Source organism: Canis lupus, chromosome 20, assembly GCF_011100685.1.
Source record: "Canis lupus familiaris isolate Mischka breed German Shepherd chromosome 20, alternate assembly UU_Cfam_GSD_1.0, whole genome shotgun sequence".
NCBI classification, from domain to species: Eukaryota; Metazoa; Chordata; class Mammalia; order Carnivora; family Canidae; genus Canis; species Canis lupus.
The window spans coordinates 5,580,882-5,595,562 of NC_049241.1; the positions used below are offsets into that span (position 1 = coordinate 5,580,882).

Here is a 14,681-nt window from a genome sequence, read left to right on the forward strand (position 1 = left end):
CCCCTTTTCCTACCCTAATCTTTGATTTGATACTAATATTTAATGCGAAGACAGAGGTGTTCTTTCTTCAAATTCCCTAGGTATCTGACTTCCCTATTTTAGGATTTAGGTAGGAAGTAAACACTAGCTAGTAAAGCAAAAAAAGATTATAATATTAATAATGGGAGCAATGGAAAGTCAATGGGGAGCTGGAACAATAGGTATTTTTTTCCTTTTGTTGTTTACATTTTGCATTTAATTAGTGGTATAGAAATAATAACTTTTTAAAAAGAATAAAATCTAGAAACAGGAAGCATGAACCGACTGGTTTGGATTCTCAGTACAGCCTCCTATTTCTTAATTACAAATTAAAGTACCTCCCAGGGACAAAGGAGGTAAGGATTAATGTAGAAATGTCTTTATGAATCAGAGGCAGATGCTACACAATAAAAAAGGCATGCGATGTGATGTGGGGGTGGGTAGTTATTGTTCTTGTTATTATTGATGCTGGTGTTCTGATGCTTTGATGTTTACATTGATTAACTAGATGTAGATTGAACCCTAAATTCCTCCCCCACATGCACTCCTCCACCCAAAATGACATCACTTCGTCTTTACTGGGTTCTTTGTGTTAGCCTGATTTCATACCATAGTTTCACATGTAGATTATGTAAGCCACATAAAAATGACTGATGGTACTGAAAATTGTTTGGAAGTTGCTAAGCCTTATCAGGTTTGTGCTTTCAAATTGTGGGTTGTGAGGTTGTGAAAAAAGCTAAGGAGCAAACTTCCATGACCTGGGTGAACAAATCAGCAAAAATGTTTTGGTAATGAGAGGCCCAGGAAAGTTCTTTCAAGGTACTGAGACAACCCAGAAGACCTACATTCCAAGACACCAAGGGCATCTTGCCAACCTCTTTGTTCATCACATATTACAAAAACCTCAAAGTTTATGGTTTTCTTGGTTTCCTTCCTGATGCTTCCTGCAGATTGGAGGTGCTTACTATGGTAACCCAAACACAACTGTGTAAGTGTAGGGGCGCCTGGCTGGCCCAGCCGGTAGGGCATGTGACTCTTGATCTCAGAGTCATGAATTCAAGCCTCACATTGGGTATAGAGCCTACTTAAAAAAAAAAAAAAAAAGAAAAATGTTTAAGTGTAATAGCGTTTCAGCTACACAATAACAGCTGTGGCTTTTCTGTTCTTTCAGAAAGTCATCATTCTCCAGGTAATTCTTATGACGTAAAGAGGAAAGCAAATGCTAATAGTTATTAGTTGGTGAATTAATGGGGCTGTTTCAACTGGACCAGTTGTGGGTCTTGCTTCACCCTTGAATTCTGCAGCTTTATGTCACCATGGCAAATCTCCTAACCTGTTGGTCTGTTTTCATCTGCGGGGAAATGGAGCTCATTCTGCTTACCCAAATGCTACTTTGCTATTTAACTACTTGTTAATAAAGTACTATTATCTGAGAACAATAGTATGTTTTCTCATTTAGAAAAACTCTCAGCTTGAGTAAATCTTGCTACTTCTCATGTAACCGTAAGTAAATTGTTTAATCTCTGAAGGACTTTATTTTCCACAAGAGCATGGTGAGGATTAACAATTTCTAATTGACTCTGTCTAGAGATTTCCAAAGATCAGATGAAATTTACTTGAGATACTTTCTGCCTCACACGTAACAAAACACATACCATGAAAGGAAGGTAGGTAGGACAGTTTCATCATTTAAAGGAAAGCTTGGAACAGGTCAGTGAATGGATTTAGTTATCTGGCAAACTTGAGTGAGGGAAATAGCAAGAACCCATTTGTATGTTTGTGCTGGCCCTCCTGATGACGAAGTAAAAGAGATTTGTGCCTCTCTTGTCCTTCTTGAGAAGGACAGAATGTGTACCCAGAAAATTCATTTGTGTGATGTCAGGAAAAATTATGAATATACTGGAATAGTAAAAATTTTAGAAAATGTAAAATTGAGAATGTGGAGATAGATGAAAAATGGAGAAGTAGGAAGAAGTAGGAAATAGGAAGCCTTGAACAGTGGAGCCAAAGCTTGAGGGAGGCTACATGGCAGTCAACAAGCAGTTCTTTTGAACTTCCTCATTAGGGTTTGTTGGAGAGACCTGGGAAAATCATAGACAAAAATGAAACCAAATGTATGCTTATGATAGATCTCTCCCACTGAGCTCCATTTGTGTGCAGGGCATTTGACATCTAACTCCTGTTCAGTCTTCACAGTTGCACTTTGCAGTAGGTAGATCGCCTCCTCACAGGGTCACTGTGAGTTGTGACTGTGTGACTGTGAGAGGACACTGGTGAGTTGCAGAGCCAGAGTTTGAATCCCAAACCTAGGCTGAGCACAAATTGCATAAAACCACATGAAAACAGGGACATCTGGGTGGCTAAGTCCGTTAAGCTGTCTGTCTGCCTTTGACTCAGGTCATGATCTCAGGGTCCTGGGATGAGCCCAGCAGCGTCCTCCAGCAGTCCGCTTCTCTTCTCCCTCTGCTCCTCCCCTCCCTCTGCTCCTCCCCTCCTTCCTCCATTCCTGTGCTTGGACTGGAGTTCCTCCCGGACTTGCACTCTCTCTCTCTCTCAAATAAAAGAATCTTTTAGGGATCCCTGGGTGGCGCAGCGGTTTGGTGCCTGCCTGCCTTTGGCTCAGGGCGTGATCCTGGAGACCCGGGATCGAATCCCACGTTGGGCTCCCGGTGCATGGAGCCTGCTTCTCCCTCTGCCTATGTCTCTGCCTCTCTCTCTCTGTGTGACTATCATAAATAAATAAAAATTAAAAAAAAAAAGAATTGTTTAAAGAAAAACTGCATAAAAACAGAAGTACAAAGAAGGTGCAAAGTGGAAGGAGTGAAGACTGAGAGCCTTAGGTATAATATGAGATGAACCAAATCTAGTCTGAAAATGGTTTCCAGAATCTTTGACATGTTAGTGACCATGGTATGATAAACACTGGCTTAGATAACAAGGTTCAAGAGTGTTGGGAACAAGTGCTGAGGACTTTTGCAAGTACTCAGTGATTCTCCTATGGTATTACATATTTATATATAGTGTTATGTAATTACAGAGTTTCCCTCTTTACAAACAGATAAAAATCTGAGGGGCAGCCTAAGGTGTTATTTATAAGTCATCTTAGGTATTCACAAGTGAAAATATCCAAAACATATCACAATGCAAAGCCATGAAACAGCCCAAAAATAGAGATATATGCAGGAGTATAAAATTGTATAAAATACTCTCAAGTGAAAGTTCCAGATGGCACAAGGAAATGTAGTTAATGAAAGAAATTCAGTGTCAAATGGACCAAAGAGGATATTATACTGCCAGAAGATAATGCAGTCATACCTTCAAAGTGTTAGGGAAGAATAACTGTGACCTTAGAATGCTGTGTGCACCTAATTTATTATTCAAGAAAGAGTGAAATTAAAACACTTCCAGACATATGTAGACAAAAAATTACCACTCATGGAACCTTTGCTAAAAGAAATACTAAAGGATATATTCCAAGAAGGCGGGGGGGAACCTCAAACAATGGGTAAAATAAGTCAGTAAAGCATGTTCTAATTAAGTAGGGACTTAAAATTATATATACTAAAAAATCTAAATGTCTTATTTCAATTTGGATCTAAATTCTGGAAGAGAGGGCAGCATGGATGGCTCAGCAGTTTAGCACCACCTTCAGCTCAGGGCGTGATCCTAGAGACCCAGGATCAAGTCCCACATCGTGCTCCCTGCATGGAGCCTGCTTCTCCCTATGCCTGTATCTCTGCCTCTGTGTGTGTCACCAGCTGGCGCGGTCAGTAAAGCATGTTGTTCTTGACCTCAGGTTGAGTTCAAGCCCCATGTTGGGTATAGAGATTACTTAAAAATAAAATATCAAAAAAAAAAAGTGTTAAAGCTTTAAGGGAAGAAAACTATTTTGTACCTTAATCTGCCTGGCACTTGGCAACTTTCTGTTCACTTTATTCTTGTCCTCTTCAATCAGTGGGTGCTCACAGAAACATTAGGATAAATAAAGCACAAATGTGAATGCAGTTTTGCTTTTCAACTAGATGTGTAGCTACAGGACTCCTAAACACAGACAAAATGACAAAATAGGCTAACTTAAACCTTCATCCCCCAACATGGACTTCCTAACTGCCTGTATTTGGAGGTTGAGGGGGGAACAGAAAGGCTCTCCTAATTCTTACCTCTTCTTCTCTCCCGACATTTTGTAATGCATACCGAAGTGTTTGCTACCCTAGCAAGCACGGTTCCCAGGCTTGGGACTGGGATATTCTATAGGAGCAGCCTGTGAGCTCTGGCTTGGCCTTGCCCACTCTTGGCCTCCGTATCTTCACCCAGGATGAAGACAGTAAAAGACAGGCTAATCTTTACAAATACGTGCAGAGAAAGCACACTGAAAGAAATCACCTTCAGCGGCTGAATTCAAAATGATACTGACAGATGCAAGTGCAGTTAAGGCTTTACCAGGGATTTGTTCTATAGAAATACATGGGGAGGGCACCTGGCTCAGTGGTTGAGCATCTGCCTTTGGCTCAGCTCCTGATCCTGGGGTCCTGGCCTTGAGAGTCCCTACCCCCACCCCTGCATCAGGTTCCCAGTGGGAAGCCTGCTTCTTCTTCTGCCTATGTCTCTGCCTCTCTCTGTGTCTCTCATGAATAAATAAATAAAATCTTTTTTAAAAAAGAAATACTTGGGGAACTACTAACTGTTGATGAATGCAGCTATCAGAAGTAATGCAGGCAAGGGAGTAGCTTGTTTTTTGTGGCTCCAAACCTATGGAGTGAGAATCACAAGTAGCTAGGTTTTAGTTCAGTTTTAAAAAGAATTCCTCTTATAGTGAAAAAAACCATCTTAGAAAAATGAAACCCCGCCACTGAAGGTGTTCAAGGAGAGATTGCTTGTCAGGGATTTCATAGAAATAATTCCTCAATTGGAAGAGATGTAATAGATTTCTAAGATCTTTTCTAACCCCCAGAGTTTAAGATTCCTTCTACTAAGGGAACTTTTTTTTTTTCAAACAATACTTTAAATGTTTGTGGTATATTTCTCTTCTGAGCGTACTGATTTTAATAAGTCTTGAGGAGTAGGGAGGTACATGGAATAATGATAATCTTTTTTTTTCTGATTTGTTAAGATATCCATTTATTTTTATTGAAATATAATTAACATATAATAGTTTTAGATAGAAAACAATAATTTAATATATGTCCTTATGATTTTCTTTTTTTAAATAATGATAATCTTAAAGACATGTAAGATCAAGTGTGAGATATTTGGATTTATTTCTGTGATGGGCCTAAAATGAGATTAAGGCCATGAATCAGTCACCACAGGAAATACTTGGCTGGCTAAAAAGGTTTTCAAATTGCCTATGAATTCCTTTCAGGGAGCATGTTTTCAAGTGATGCCTTCTTTAATATGTAGAAACACTTTCAAAAAGGCCATTATGTTCCTTGGTAAATTATGAAAGAAGAAAAATGGATTTTTTTAATAATGCTTCTGTACTATTACCCTCATTTTATAGATGAAGGAACTTACTCAGAAAAGCAAACTAACCTAAACAGTAGGTTATGACAGGCAGACCCAAGGACTCAAACCCAAGTTTTCCTGGCTATAATACCTATAATCATTTCCCCACTGTGTTTATGATAAACCTCAAGTATGCTGCAAAGTTGGAAATAGTTGTACAATGAGCTTCATACCACCCACCCCTTAGATTCTACATTCTACTATATCATCTAATCAGAATCTTTCCATCTATCCATCCTTCCTCTCATTTTTAAAAAGATTTATTTATTTATTTATTTATTTATTTATTTATTTATTATTTATTACAGAGAGAGAGAAAGATTGTGTGTGTGCGCGTGTGTGCGTGCACACACAGGAGGGGCAGAGGGAGAGAGAATCTCAAGCAGACTCCACACGGAGCGCAGAGCCGGACTCAGGCTCAATCTCATGACCTGAGCTGAAATCAAGTCAGATGCTTAACTGACTGAGCCACCCAGGTGCCCCTTCCCTTCGTTTGTTTGTTTGTTTTTTTTAAGATTTTATTTATTTACTCAGAGGCATAAAGAGAGAAGGCAGAGATACAGACAGAGAGAGAAGCAGGCTCCATGCAGGGAGCCCAATGTGGGACTTATCCTGGGACTCCAAGATCACGCCCTGGGCCAAAGGCAGACGCTAACTGCTGAGCCACCCAGGGATCCCCCTCTTCATTTTTTTAATGCATTTGAAAGTAAATTGCAGACATCATAATCTTTTTTTAACAGCTTCATTGAGTTCTAATTCATAATACCATAGAATTTACCCATTCAACTTACATAAATCAGTGATTTTTAATGTATTTACAGATATATGCAGCCATCACCATAATCAGTTTTAGGACATTTTCATCACCCTCCAATCTTCCCATTCTGCCCAGACCCTGCAACCATTAACCTTTATCTCTGTAGATTTGCCTATTTTGGACATTTCATATATGTGGCATCATACAGTTTGTGGTCCTTTCTGACTGGCATCTTTCACTTAGAATAATATATTCAAGGCTCATCCATATTGTTGCATATGTCATTACTTCCTTTCTTTTTATTTCCAAATAGTATTCCATTGTATGGTTGCACTGCATTTTATTTATTCATTCATCAGTTGGTGGACATTTAGTTGTTTCCACTTTTTGGCCATTAAGAAAGATGTTGTTGTGAATGTTTTGTACACCTTTTGTGTAGAAATAAGTTGTTATCTCTTTTCAATGTATACCTGGAGTGGAATTTCTGGGTCATATGGTGATTCTGTAACTTTTTGAGGAATTGCCAAATCGTTTTCCAAAGCTGATGCACCCACCATTTACATTCCCACCAGCTCTATAAGATTTCGAATCTCTCCACATCCTCCCCAACACTTGCTATTATCTTCTTTTTGAATCTATGTTTGTAGAGTTATTACATTCCTCTTCCCATTGACTCCACCCTTAACATCAAGCTCCAAACAATCATGTCACTGTAGCTCAGTCCAGCTCCCTGTGTGACTATGTAATTTGGATCAACTGTAGACCTGACTCAGATTTCTTACTTATAAAGGGAGTTTAGCTCATCTGGGCTTCCTGAGTAGTTTCAAAGTGGCATCATCACAGTGTAGAGGTTAAGAACTTGGGTTTAAAGTCAAACAAACATGGATTCAAATCTTTGCTCCCTACTTAATTTCTGTGTGCCCTTAGGCAAGTCACTTTACCTCTCTGAGCTTCAGTTTCCTTAACTGTAAACTAAACCCCCTTCTTGGGGTTTTAGAAATGAATTTGGGTAGGAGTGCCTGGGTGACACAGTAAATTAAGTGACCAACCCTTGGTTTCGGCTCAGGTCTTGATGGCAGAGTCCTGGGATCTAGCCCAACTCGGGCTTGGGCTCTGGGCTCAGCACAGACCCTGTTTGCGTTTCTCTCTGCCCCTCCTCCCCCCAAATAAATAAATCTTTTTAAAAAAACAAATTTGAATATATAGTAGGAACTGAATATATGGCAGCAGTTGTTGTTGCTATTACTTTTTATTCTGTTCTAATGGTATGTGTGAGCCATATTTCATATCAAATAAGATTCTCCAACATTCCTGAAAGACTACACAATTATGGAACACATGCCAAAGATGTCATATGGGTCTATTCTCAGCAGCAGATTGATTGTCACCACTGCCATTCTCCCCTCCCTGCCACTGAACATCAATCCCTAGCTTAGGAGGATTATTTGCAGCAAGGCCCAGCCCTTCCCTTAAATTTCAAGGGACTGATACTTTGGAACAGTCCTTTTATAGAGTCTCTATCCCATCTCTAGTAAGGTGAGAGAATGATGAAATCATCAAATACTAAAAACAACAAAGAAATAGTGAGCTAAATAAACTAGGAAGAACCTGAAAAGGCAGTACTGTATCAACATATTCTATGGCAACTGGTGGAAAATTTGATAGAAAATCAGTTCCAGGGGTGGTACTGGTTTCTGAGCACATATCTTGGGCTGCAGATGAAGTGAAAAGATAGTCACAGAGAATATTGGCCTGAGTTACAGGTAAAGGGTGGAAACACCTTCTAATCTGTTCCATCACCTTAGTAACAGAATTTCAGTGTGAAAGAAAACAATACAGATACCGATCAAGGATAAAGGAGAACTTAGTACGATTCAGTAATACAGTAAAAACAAACAAAAAAAAATCATTTCTTAGAGAAAGAATGGAGTTTAGGATATAATTATTGGAAGGGAGAATATCACTGATACTGCAATATAAGAATTACCTCTAACAGAAAACTTCTATTCCTTAAAAGTTATGTACATATATATATGTTAAGAACAAGAAAAAGGAAGAGTAGTTTTAGGTGTCATTTTTATTGTTTTAATACACAGTCCCCTGAGGCTTCTATACTAGTATTGGGTGTGTACTTGTGCCCAGGTAGTGTTCTGTGGTAGTATATTCTGTTGGGCTGAGCCCTCTGTCTGACAGAGGGGCTTACATGTTATTTACCATAAGCTAGAGATGTGTTTATTGTTCCCTTTCTAGTCTGTTTTATTTTTTTACCATCATTTATTTTATTTTATTTTATTTTTTAATAATAAATTTATTTTTTTATTGGTGTTCAATTTGCCAACATACAGAATAACACCCAGTGCTCATCCCGTCAAGTGCCCCCCTCAGTGCCCGCCACCCAGTCACCCCCACCCCCCACCCGCCTCCCCTTCCACCACCCCTAGTTCGTTTCCCAGAGTTAGGAGTCTCTCATGTTCTGTCTCCCTTTCTGATATTTCCCACCCATTTCTTCTCCCTTCCCCTCTATTCCCTTTCACTATTATTTATATTCCCCAAATGAATGAGACCATATAATGTTTGTCCTTCTCCGATTGGCTTATTTCACTCAGCCTAATACCCTCCAGTTCCATCCACATCGAAGCAAATGGCGGTATTTGTCATTTCTAATGGCTGAGTAATATTCCATTGTATACATAAACCACAGCTTCTTTATCCATTCATCTTTCGATGGACACCGAGGCTCCTTCACAGTTTGGCTATTGTGGACCTTGCTGCTATAAACATCGGGGTGCAGATGTCCCGGCGTTTCATTGCATCTGAATCTTTGGGGTAAATCCCCAGCAGTGCCATTGCTGGGTCGTAGGGCAGATCTATTTTTAACCCTTTGAGGAACCTCCACACAATTTTCCAGAGTGGCTGCACCAGTTCACATTCCCACCAACAGTGCAAGAGGGTTCCCTTTTCTCCGCGTCCTCTCCAACATTTGTGGTTTCCTGCCTTGTTAATTTTCCCCATTCTCCAGTGAGAATGGTATCTCACTGGATACTGGATACTGGATACTGGATACTGGATACTGTGAGGTGGTATCTCATTGTGGTTTTGATTTGTATTTCCCTGATGGGAATACAAATGATGCGGAGCATTTTCTCATGTGCTTGTTGGCCGTGTCTATGTCTTCCTCTGTGAGATTTCTGTTCATGTCTTTTGCCCATTTCATGATTGGATTGTTTGTTTCTTTGCTGTTGAAAAGTTCTTTATAGATCTTGGAAACTAGCCCTTTATCTGATACGTCATTTGCAAATATCTTCTCCCATTCTGTAGGTTTAGTCTTCTGTAGGTTCTTTAGTCTTGTGTAGGTTCTGTCTTTTAGTTTTGTTGACTGTATCCTTTGCTGTGCAAAAGCTTCTTATCTTGACGAAGTCCCAATAGTTCATTTTTGCTTTTGTTTCTTTTGCCTTCATGGATGTATCTTGCAAGAAGTTACTGTGGCCGAGTTCAAAAAGGGTGTTGCCTGTGTTCTCCTCTAGGATTTTGATGGAATCTTGTGTCACATTTAGATCTTTCATCCATTTTGAGTTTATCTTTGTGTATGATGCAAGAGAATGGTCTAGTTTCATTCTTCTGCATGTGGATGTCCAATTTTCCCAGCACCATTTACTGAAGAGACTGTCTTTCTTCCAGTGGATAGTCTTTCCTCCTTTGTCGAATATTAGTTGACCATAAAGTTGAGGGTCCACTTCTGGATTCTCTATTCTGTTCCATTGATCTATGTGTCTGTTTTTGTGCCAGTACCACACTGTCTTGATGACCACAGCTTTGTAGTACAACCTGAAATCTGGCATTGTGATGCCCCCAGCTATGGTTTTCTTTTTTAAAATTCCCCTGGCTATTCTGGGTCTTTTCTGATTCCACACAAATCTTAAGATGATTTGTTCCAACTCTCTGAAGAAAGTCCATGGTATTTTGATAGGGATTGCATTAAACGTGTAAATTGCCCTGGGTAACATTGACATTTTCACAATATTAATTCTGCCAATCCATGAGCATGGAATATTTTTCCGTCTCTTTGTGTCTTCCTCAATTTCTTTCAGAAGTGTTCTATAGGGGATCCCTGGGTGGTGCAGCGGTTTAGTGCCTGCCTTTGGCCCAGGGCGCGATCCTGGAGACCCGGGATCAAATCCCACATCGGGCTTCTGGTGCATGGAGCCTGCTTCTCCCTCTGCCTGTGTCTCTGCCTCTCTCTCTCTCTGTGTGACTATCATAAATAAATAAAAAAATATATTAAAAAAAGAAGTGTTCTATAGTTTTTAGGGTATAGATCCTTTACCTCTTTGGTTAGGTTTATTTCTAGGTATCTTTTGCTTTTGGGTGCAATTGTAAATGGAATCGACTCCTTAATTTCTCTTTCTTCAGTCTCATTGTTAGTGTATAGAAATGCCACTGACTTCTGGGCATTGATTTTATATCCTGCCACACTGCCAAATTGCTGTATGAGTTCTAGCAATCTTGGGGTGGAGTCTTTTGGGTTTTCTATGTAGAGTATCATGTCATCGGCAAAGAGGGAGAGTTTGACTTCTTTGCCAATTTGAGTGCCTTTAATGTCTTTTTGTTGTCTGATTGCTGAGGCTGTCTGTTTTAATGTGTAGTTTTCAACGATCCTCCTCCCTACTTAGCTCTTTTTTTGGTTCCTGGGATTTCCACACACAACCTACCCCAGTCTATCCTTTTCTCCTCTACCTAACCCATATTCCTAAAACACTGTGTTTATCATGTCACCCTCCCCATCAGCAGTCTGCTTTGGGCCCATTTACTGTCTGTCCAGAATCCCAACTCCCATACCTACCTTTTAAGGCCGGATTTCCCTTTTCTCTCCAACATAGATTCACCATTCCAGTTGTCCTGTACATTTCTCCTTGCTTTATCCGTGTTCTTTTCCTACCTGAAACCTCTGATCTTGCCTTTAAACCTTCTTCAATCCTACTGGTTCTTAGTTGCCCTACCCATATTCCACCTTTATGTAAATAAACTTCTTATAGGTAGTCCCAAGTGCTAGAGATAAAAGATGAATTAAATGACTTCCTCCCAAAGAATCTTATCTCCTTCCATTCTTGTTTTTTTTCCTTAGATATAGCCACACTGGCCTACTTTGTGTCTCTCAAACCTGTCAAGCTAGTTCCCATCTTGAGAACTATATACTTGCTATTCCTTCTGCTTTAAGATGCTCTGACCCCCACATCTTCATAAGTCCTTTCAAATCATGGTTCAAGTTTTATCTGACATTGTTGGAGAGTGCTGAATAGGACTCTGGCCATTCCAGCTTAACCTACCACCAGGCACCCTGTCATATACATACCCCTATTGATCTTCTTCATTTTACTTATCCATACCTTCAATTGTCTTGGTTTTTTTCTGCTTCCTTCCATCCAACACACACACACCTTAATATGTAAACTGATGAGGGCAGGCATTCTGTGTTGCTTACCACAGTATTCCCAGTATTTTGAACATACATGGTAAAAGGCAGGCTCTCAGTAAATATTTGTTGACTGAGATGTCCTAGACACTATGCTTGGCCATGAGGATGATGGGCTCTGAACCGTGAACATCCAGGTGAGTGATCTGTCCAGTATCAGAATAGCTACTGGTGACTGCTAGAAGGTCAGTTTCCACTTATGTGCTGTTTATCTTGTGATGAGACCTGCTTAATTGTATTCTAGTTTTTGCCTCTCCCCTATGCTGCTCAGAGCAGAATAAGAACTGCCTCATTTATTATGAGTATGCTCAAAGCTAACCAGGGCTTGCTGGCATTGCTGTAAATACTGTGTGTTGAAAAGACTGTGGAAAAACCATGTTGCTGCTATGACATGGCCTTGTGACAAGCTGTCCAGTCCAGGGACTAAGAGCTGTACCCACTAGCATGCCCTGTTACCCCAGGCCACTGACTTAATTTCTTTGTGCTTTTGTTTTCTTCCCTTGCAGAATGGGTTTTGGGGATTAAATGTGAATAATATCAGGAAAAATATAGAATGCATAAAATTCTAACTTTTTCCCCCTTCCTAGATGTGAACGATTAGAAGAACAGCTAAATGACCTAACGGAGCTCCACCAGAATGAAATCTTAAACTTGAAACAGGAATTGGCCAGCATGGAAGAGAAAATTGCATATCAGTCCTATGAACGGGCCCGGGACATCCAGGTTAGCATGAAGGATCAGATGTTAAAGCAAAAGACTGGGATCCCTGGGTGGCGCCGCGGTTTAGCGCCTGCCTTTGACCCAGGGCGCGATCCTGGAGACCCGGGATCGAATCCCACGTCGGGCTCCCTGTGCATGGAGCCTGTTTCTCCCTCTGCCTATGTCTCTGCCTCTCTCTCTCTCTCTGTATGACTATCATAAATAAATAAAAATTAAAAAAAATAAAAAAAATAAAAAATAAAAAAAAATAAAGCAAAAGACTAAGAAAAAGTAGAATGGTGGTTGGCAGGGGCTGGAGGTTGAAGGGAATGAGGGTTTCTTGTTTAATGACTACAGAGTTTCAGTTTTACAAGATGAAAAGAGCTATGGAGTTAGATGGTGGTGATGGCTACACAACATTATGAATGGATTTAATACCACTGAGCTATACACTTAAAAATGATTAATTAATTTATGTTAGGTTTCTTTTGCCACAATAAAAAAGAAGAAAAAGGAATAAAATACTGATACATGCTTTATAACATGGATGAATCTGGAAAACATTAGGCTCAGTGAAAAAAAAGGCCAGTCACGAAAGGCCACATATTATGTGATTCCATTTACATGAAATATCTAGAACAGGCAAATCTATGGAGACAGAAAGTAGATAGTGGGGCCCAGGGGCTGCACGAAGATGGAATTAGGAAGTAATGGCTAAGAGGTAAGGAATTTCTTTTTGGGGTGATGAAAATGTTCTAGAATACGATGGGAGTGATGGTTGCACATTATGAATTTACCAAATGCCACTGAATTACACTTTAAAATGGTTAAAATTAAATGGTAAATTTAATGTTAGGTATATTTCACCATAATATTGAAAAGTTTAGGAAAAAAGATGGCGAAGGTAGAGTATCAAGAGAAGGTTATACCAACTGTAATATACCTACTCTTCAAATGAGGTACATTTCTCAAAAGTCTATACCATGTAAGGGTGGTATGCTTGCTTGGGTTCATAAGAAATGTTCTGAGGATCACAGGTCTCAGTATATAGAAGACCATATGCATTATTATATCTGTTGATTACTACTTCAGGAGCTGCTCTGACAGGACTCATGGCCGTCCTGTATTCTTCTATAGCAAAGGGAGCTTTTGTCCTAGTTGCCAAGCCCAAACCTTTTACAGGCATATTGCCAGGCCATTTCGTGAGAGTAACACATAAGACAGTTATGTTTAAGACCCTCTAGTTTATGCTGTGAGGAAATAGAATATGTAACTTTTTCTTATTCCAGTTGAGAGGTATTTCTAAGGGAACAGTTGCTGGTTTCACATGAAAGCATCTTGAAATAAGCTAGTCTTAGAGAAGAGAAGTGGTCCAGGAATCTTGTTTTATAGCCTAAAAGAATCAAGGGAATGTCTGAATCATTTGCCCAGCCGCCATCTTCTCCAGACTCTGGAAGTCTGTTAATGTTTCAGTTTTTTCCCCATGATCATTCTGGGCTGGGTAGTATTCATTATCTATTCATTAGCTTGCTTCAGTCTGAAGTTGCCTAGCCTTCATCTCAAATCCCAGGAAACCAGGACACATTGACACAAGACCAGAAAACCCTAGGGCTCCCACCACTACTCAACTTTAGAGGATATCTGACCATAGCTAAGGAGATAGGTTCTGTCCTCTGAATGTTGAGGGTAAATTTCATATAAACTCATGGGTTGAAGGGAGTATATCACTTATAACGTTTGGTCTAGTGTTTGGGCATAGTGTCCTTACAGCCATTAAAAGGGAGGGAGGGATCCCTGGGTGGCGTAGCGGTTTAGCGCCTGCCTTTGGCCCAGGGTGTGATCCTGGAGACCCGGGATCGAATCCCACGTCGGGCTCCCGGTGCATGGAGCCTGCTTCTCCCTCTGCCTGTGTCTCTGCCTCTCTCTCTCTCTCTCTGTGTGTGACTATCATAAATAAATAAAAATTTAAAAATAAATAAAAATAAAAATAAAAAAATAAAAGGGAGGGAACGTCCTCTTGTATGTGATTGACTTGACTCGGAAAACAATGGATAGTACATACAAGTATGTCCAGAGGATATTCACCTCATCACTGGTATAGTGGGAAAGTTGAAAATAACCTAAAATCTCTCCAACAGGGAACTCAATAAACTGGGACATATCTGTCCATACTATAAACTGCCACATAGCAGTTAAAAAGAATGAGGTAAATCTCTACACATTGACATATAA

At 39.9% G+C, this 14,681-nt stretch overlaps 1 protein-coding gene across 4 annotated transcripts in view; it reads left to right on the forward strand.

Annotated features, from left to right (window-relative positions):
• TMCC1 (transmembrane and coiled-coil domain family 1) overlaps positions 1–14,681 on the forward strand; it is a 239,070-nt gene that overhangs the window by 219,751 nt on the left and 4,638 nt on the right. For 2 of the 4 annotated variants that reach the window (XM_038565586.1, XM_038565589.1), the window contains exons 5-6: positions 1,190–1,207; positions 12,338–12,473. In XM_038565586.1, coding sequence (XP_038421514.1) covers positions 1,190–1,207; positions 12,338–12,473 — 154 coding nt within the window. The remainder of the gene's footprint in view (positions 1–1,189; positions 1,208–12,337; positions 12,474–14,681) is intronic. The other 2 variants (XM_038565587.1, XM_038565590.1) reach the window with 1 other exon arrangement.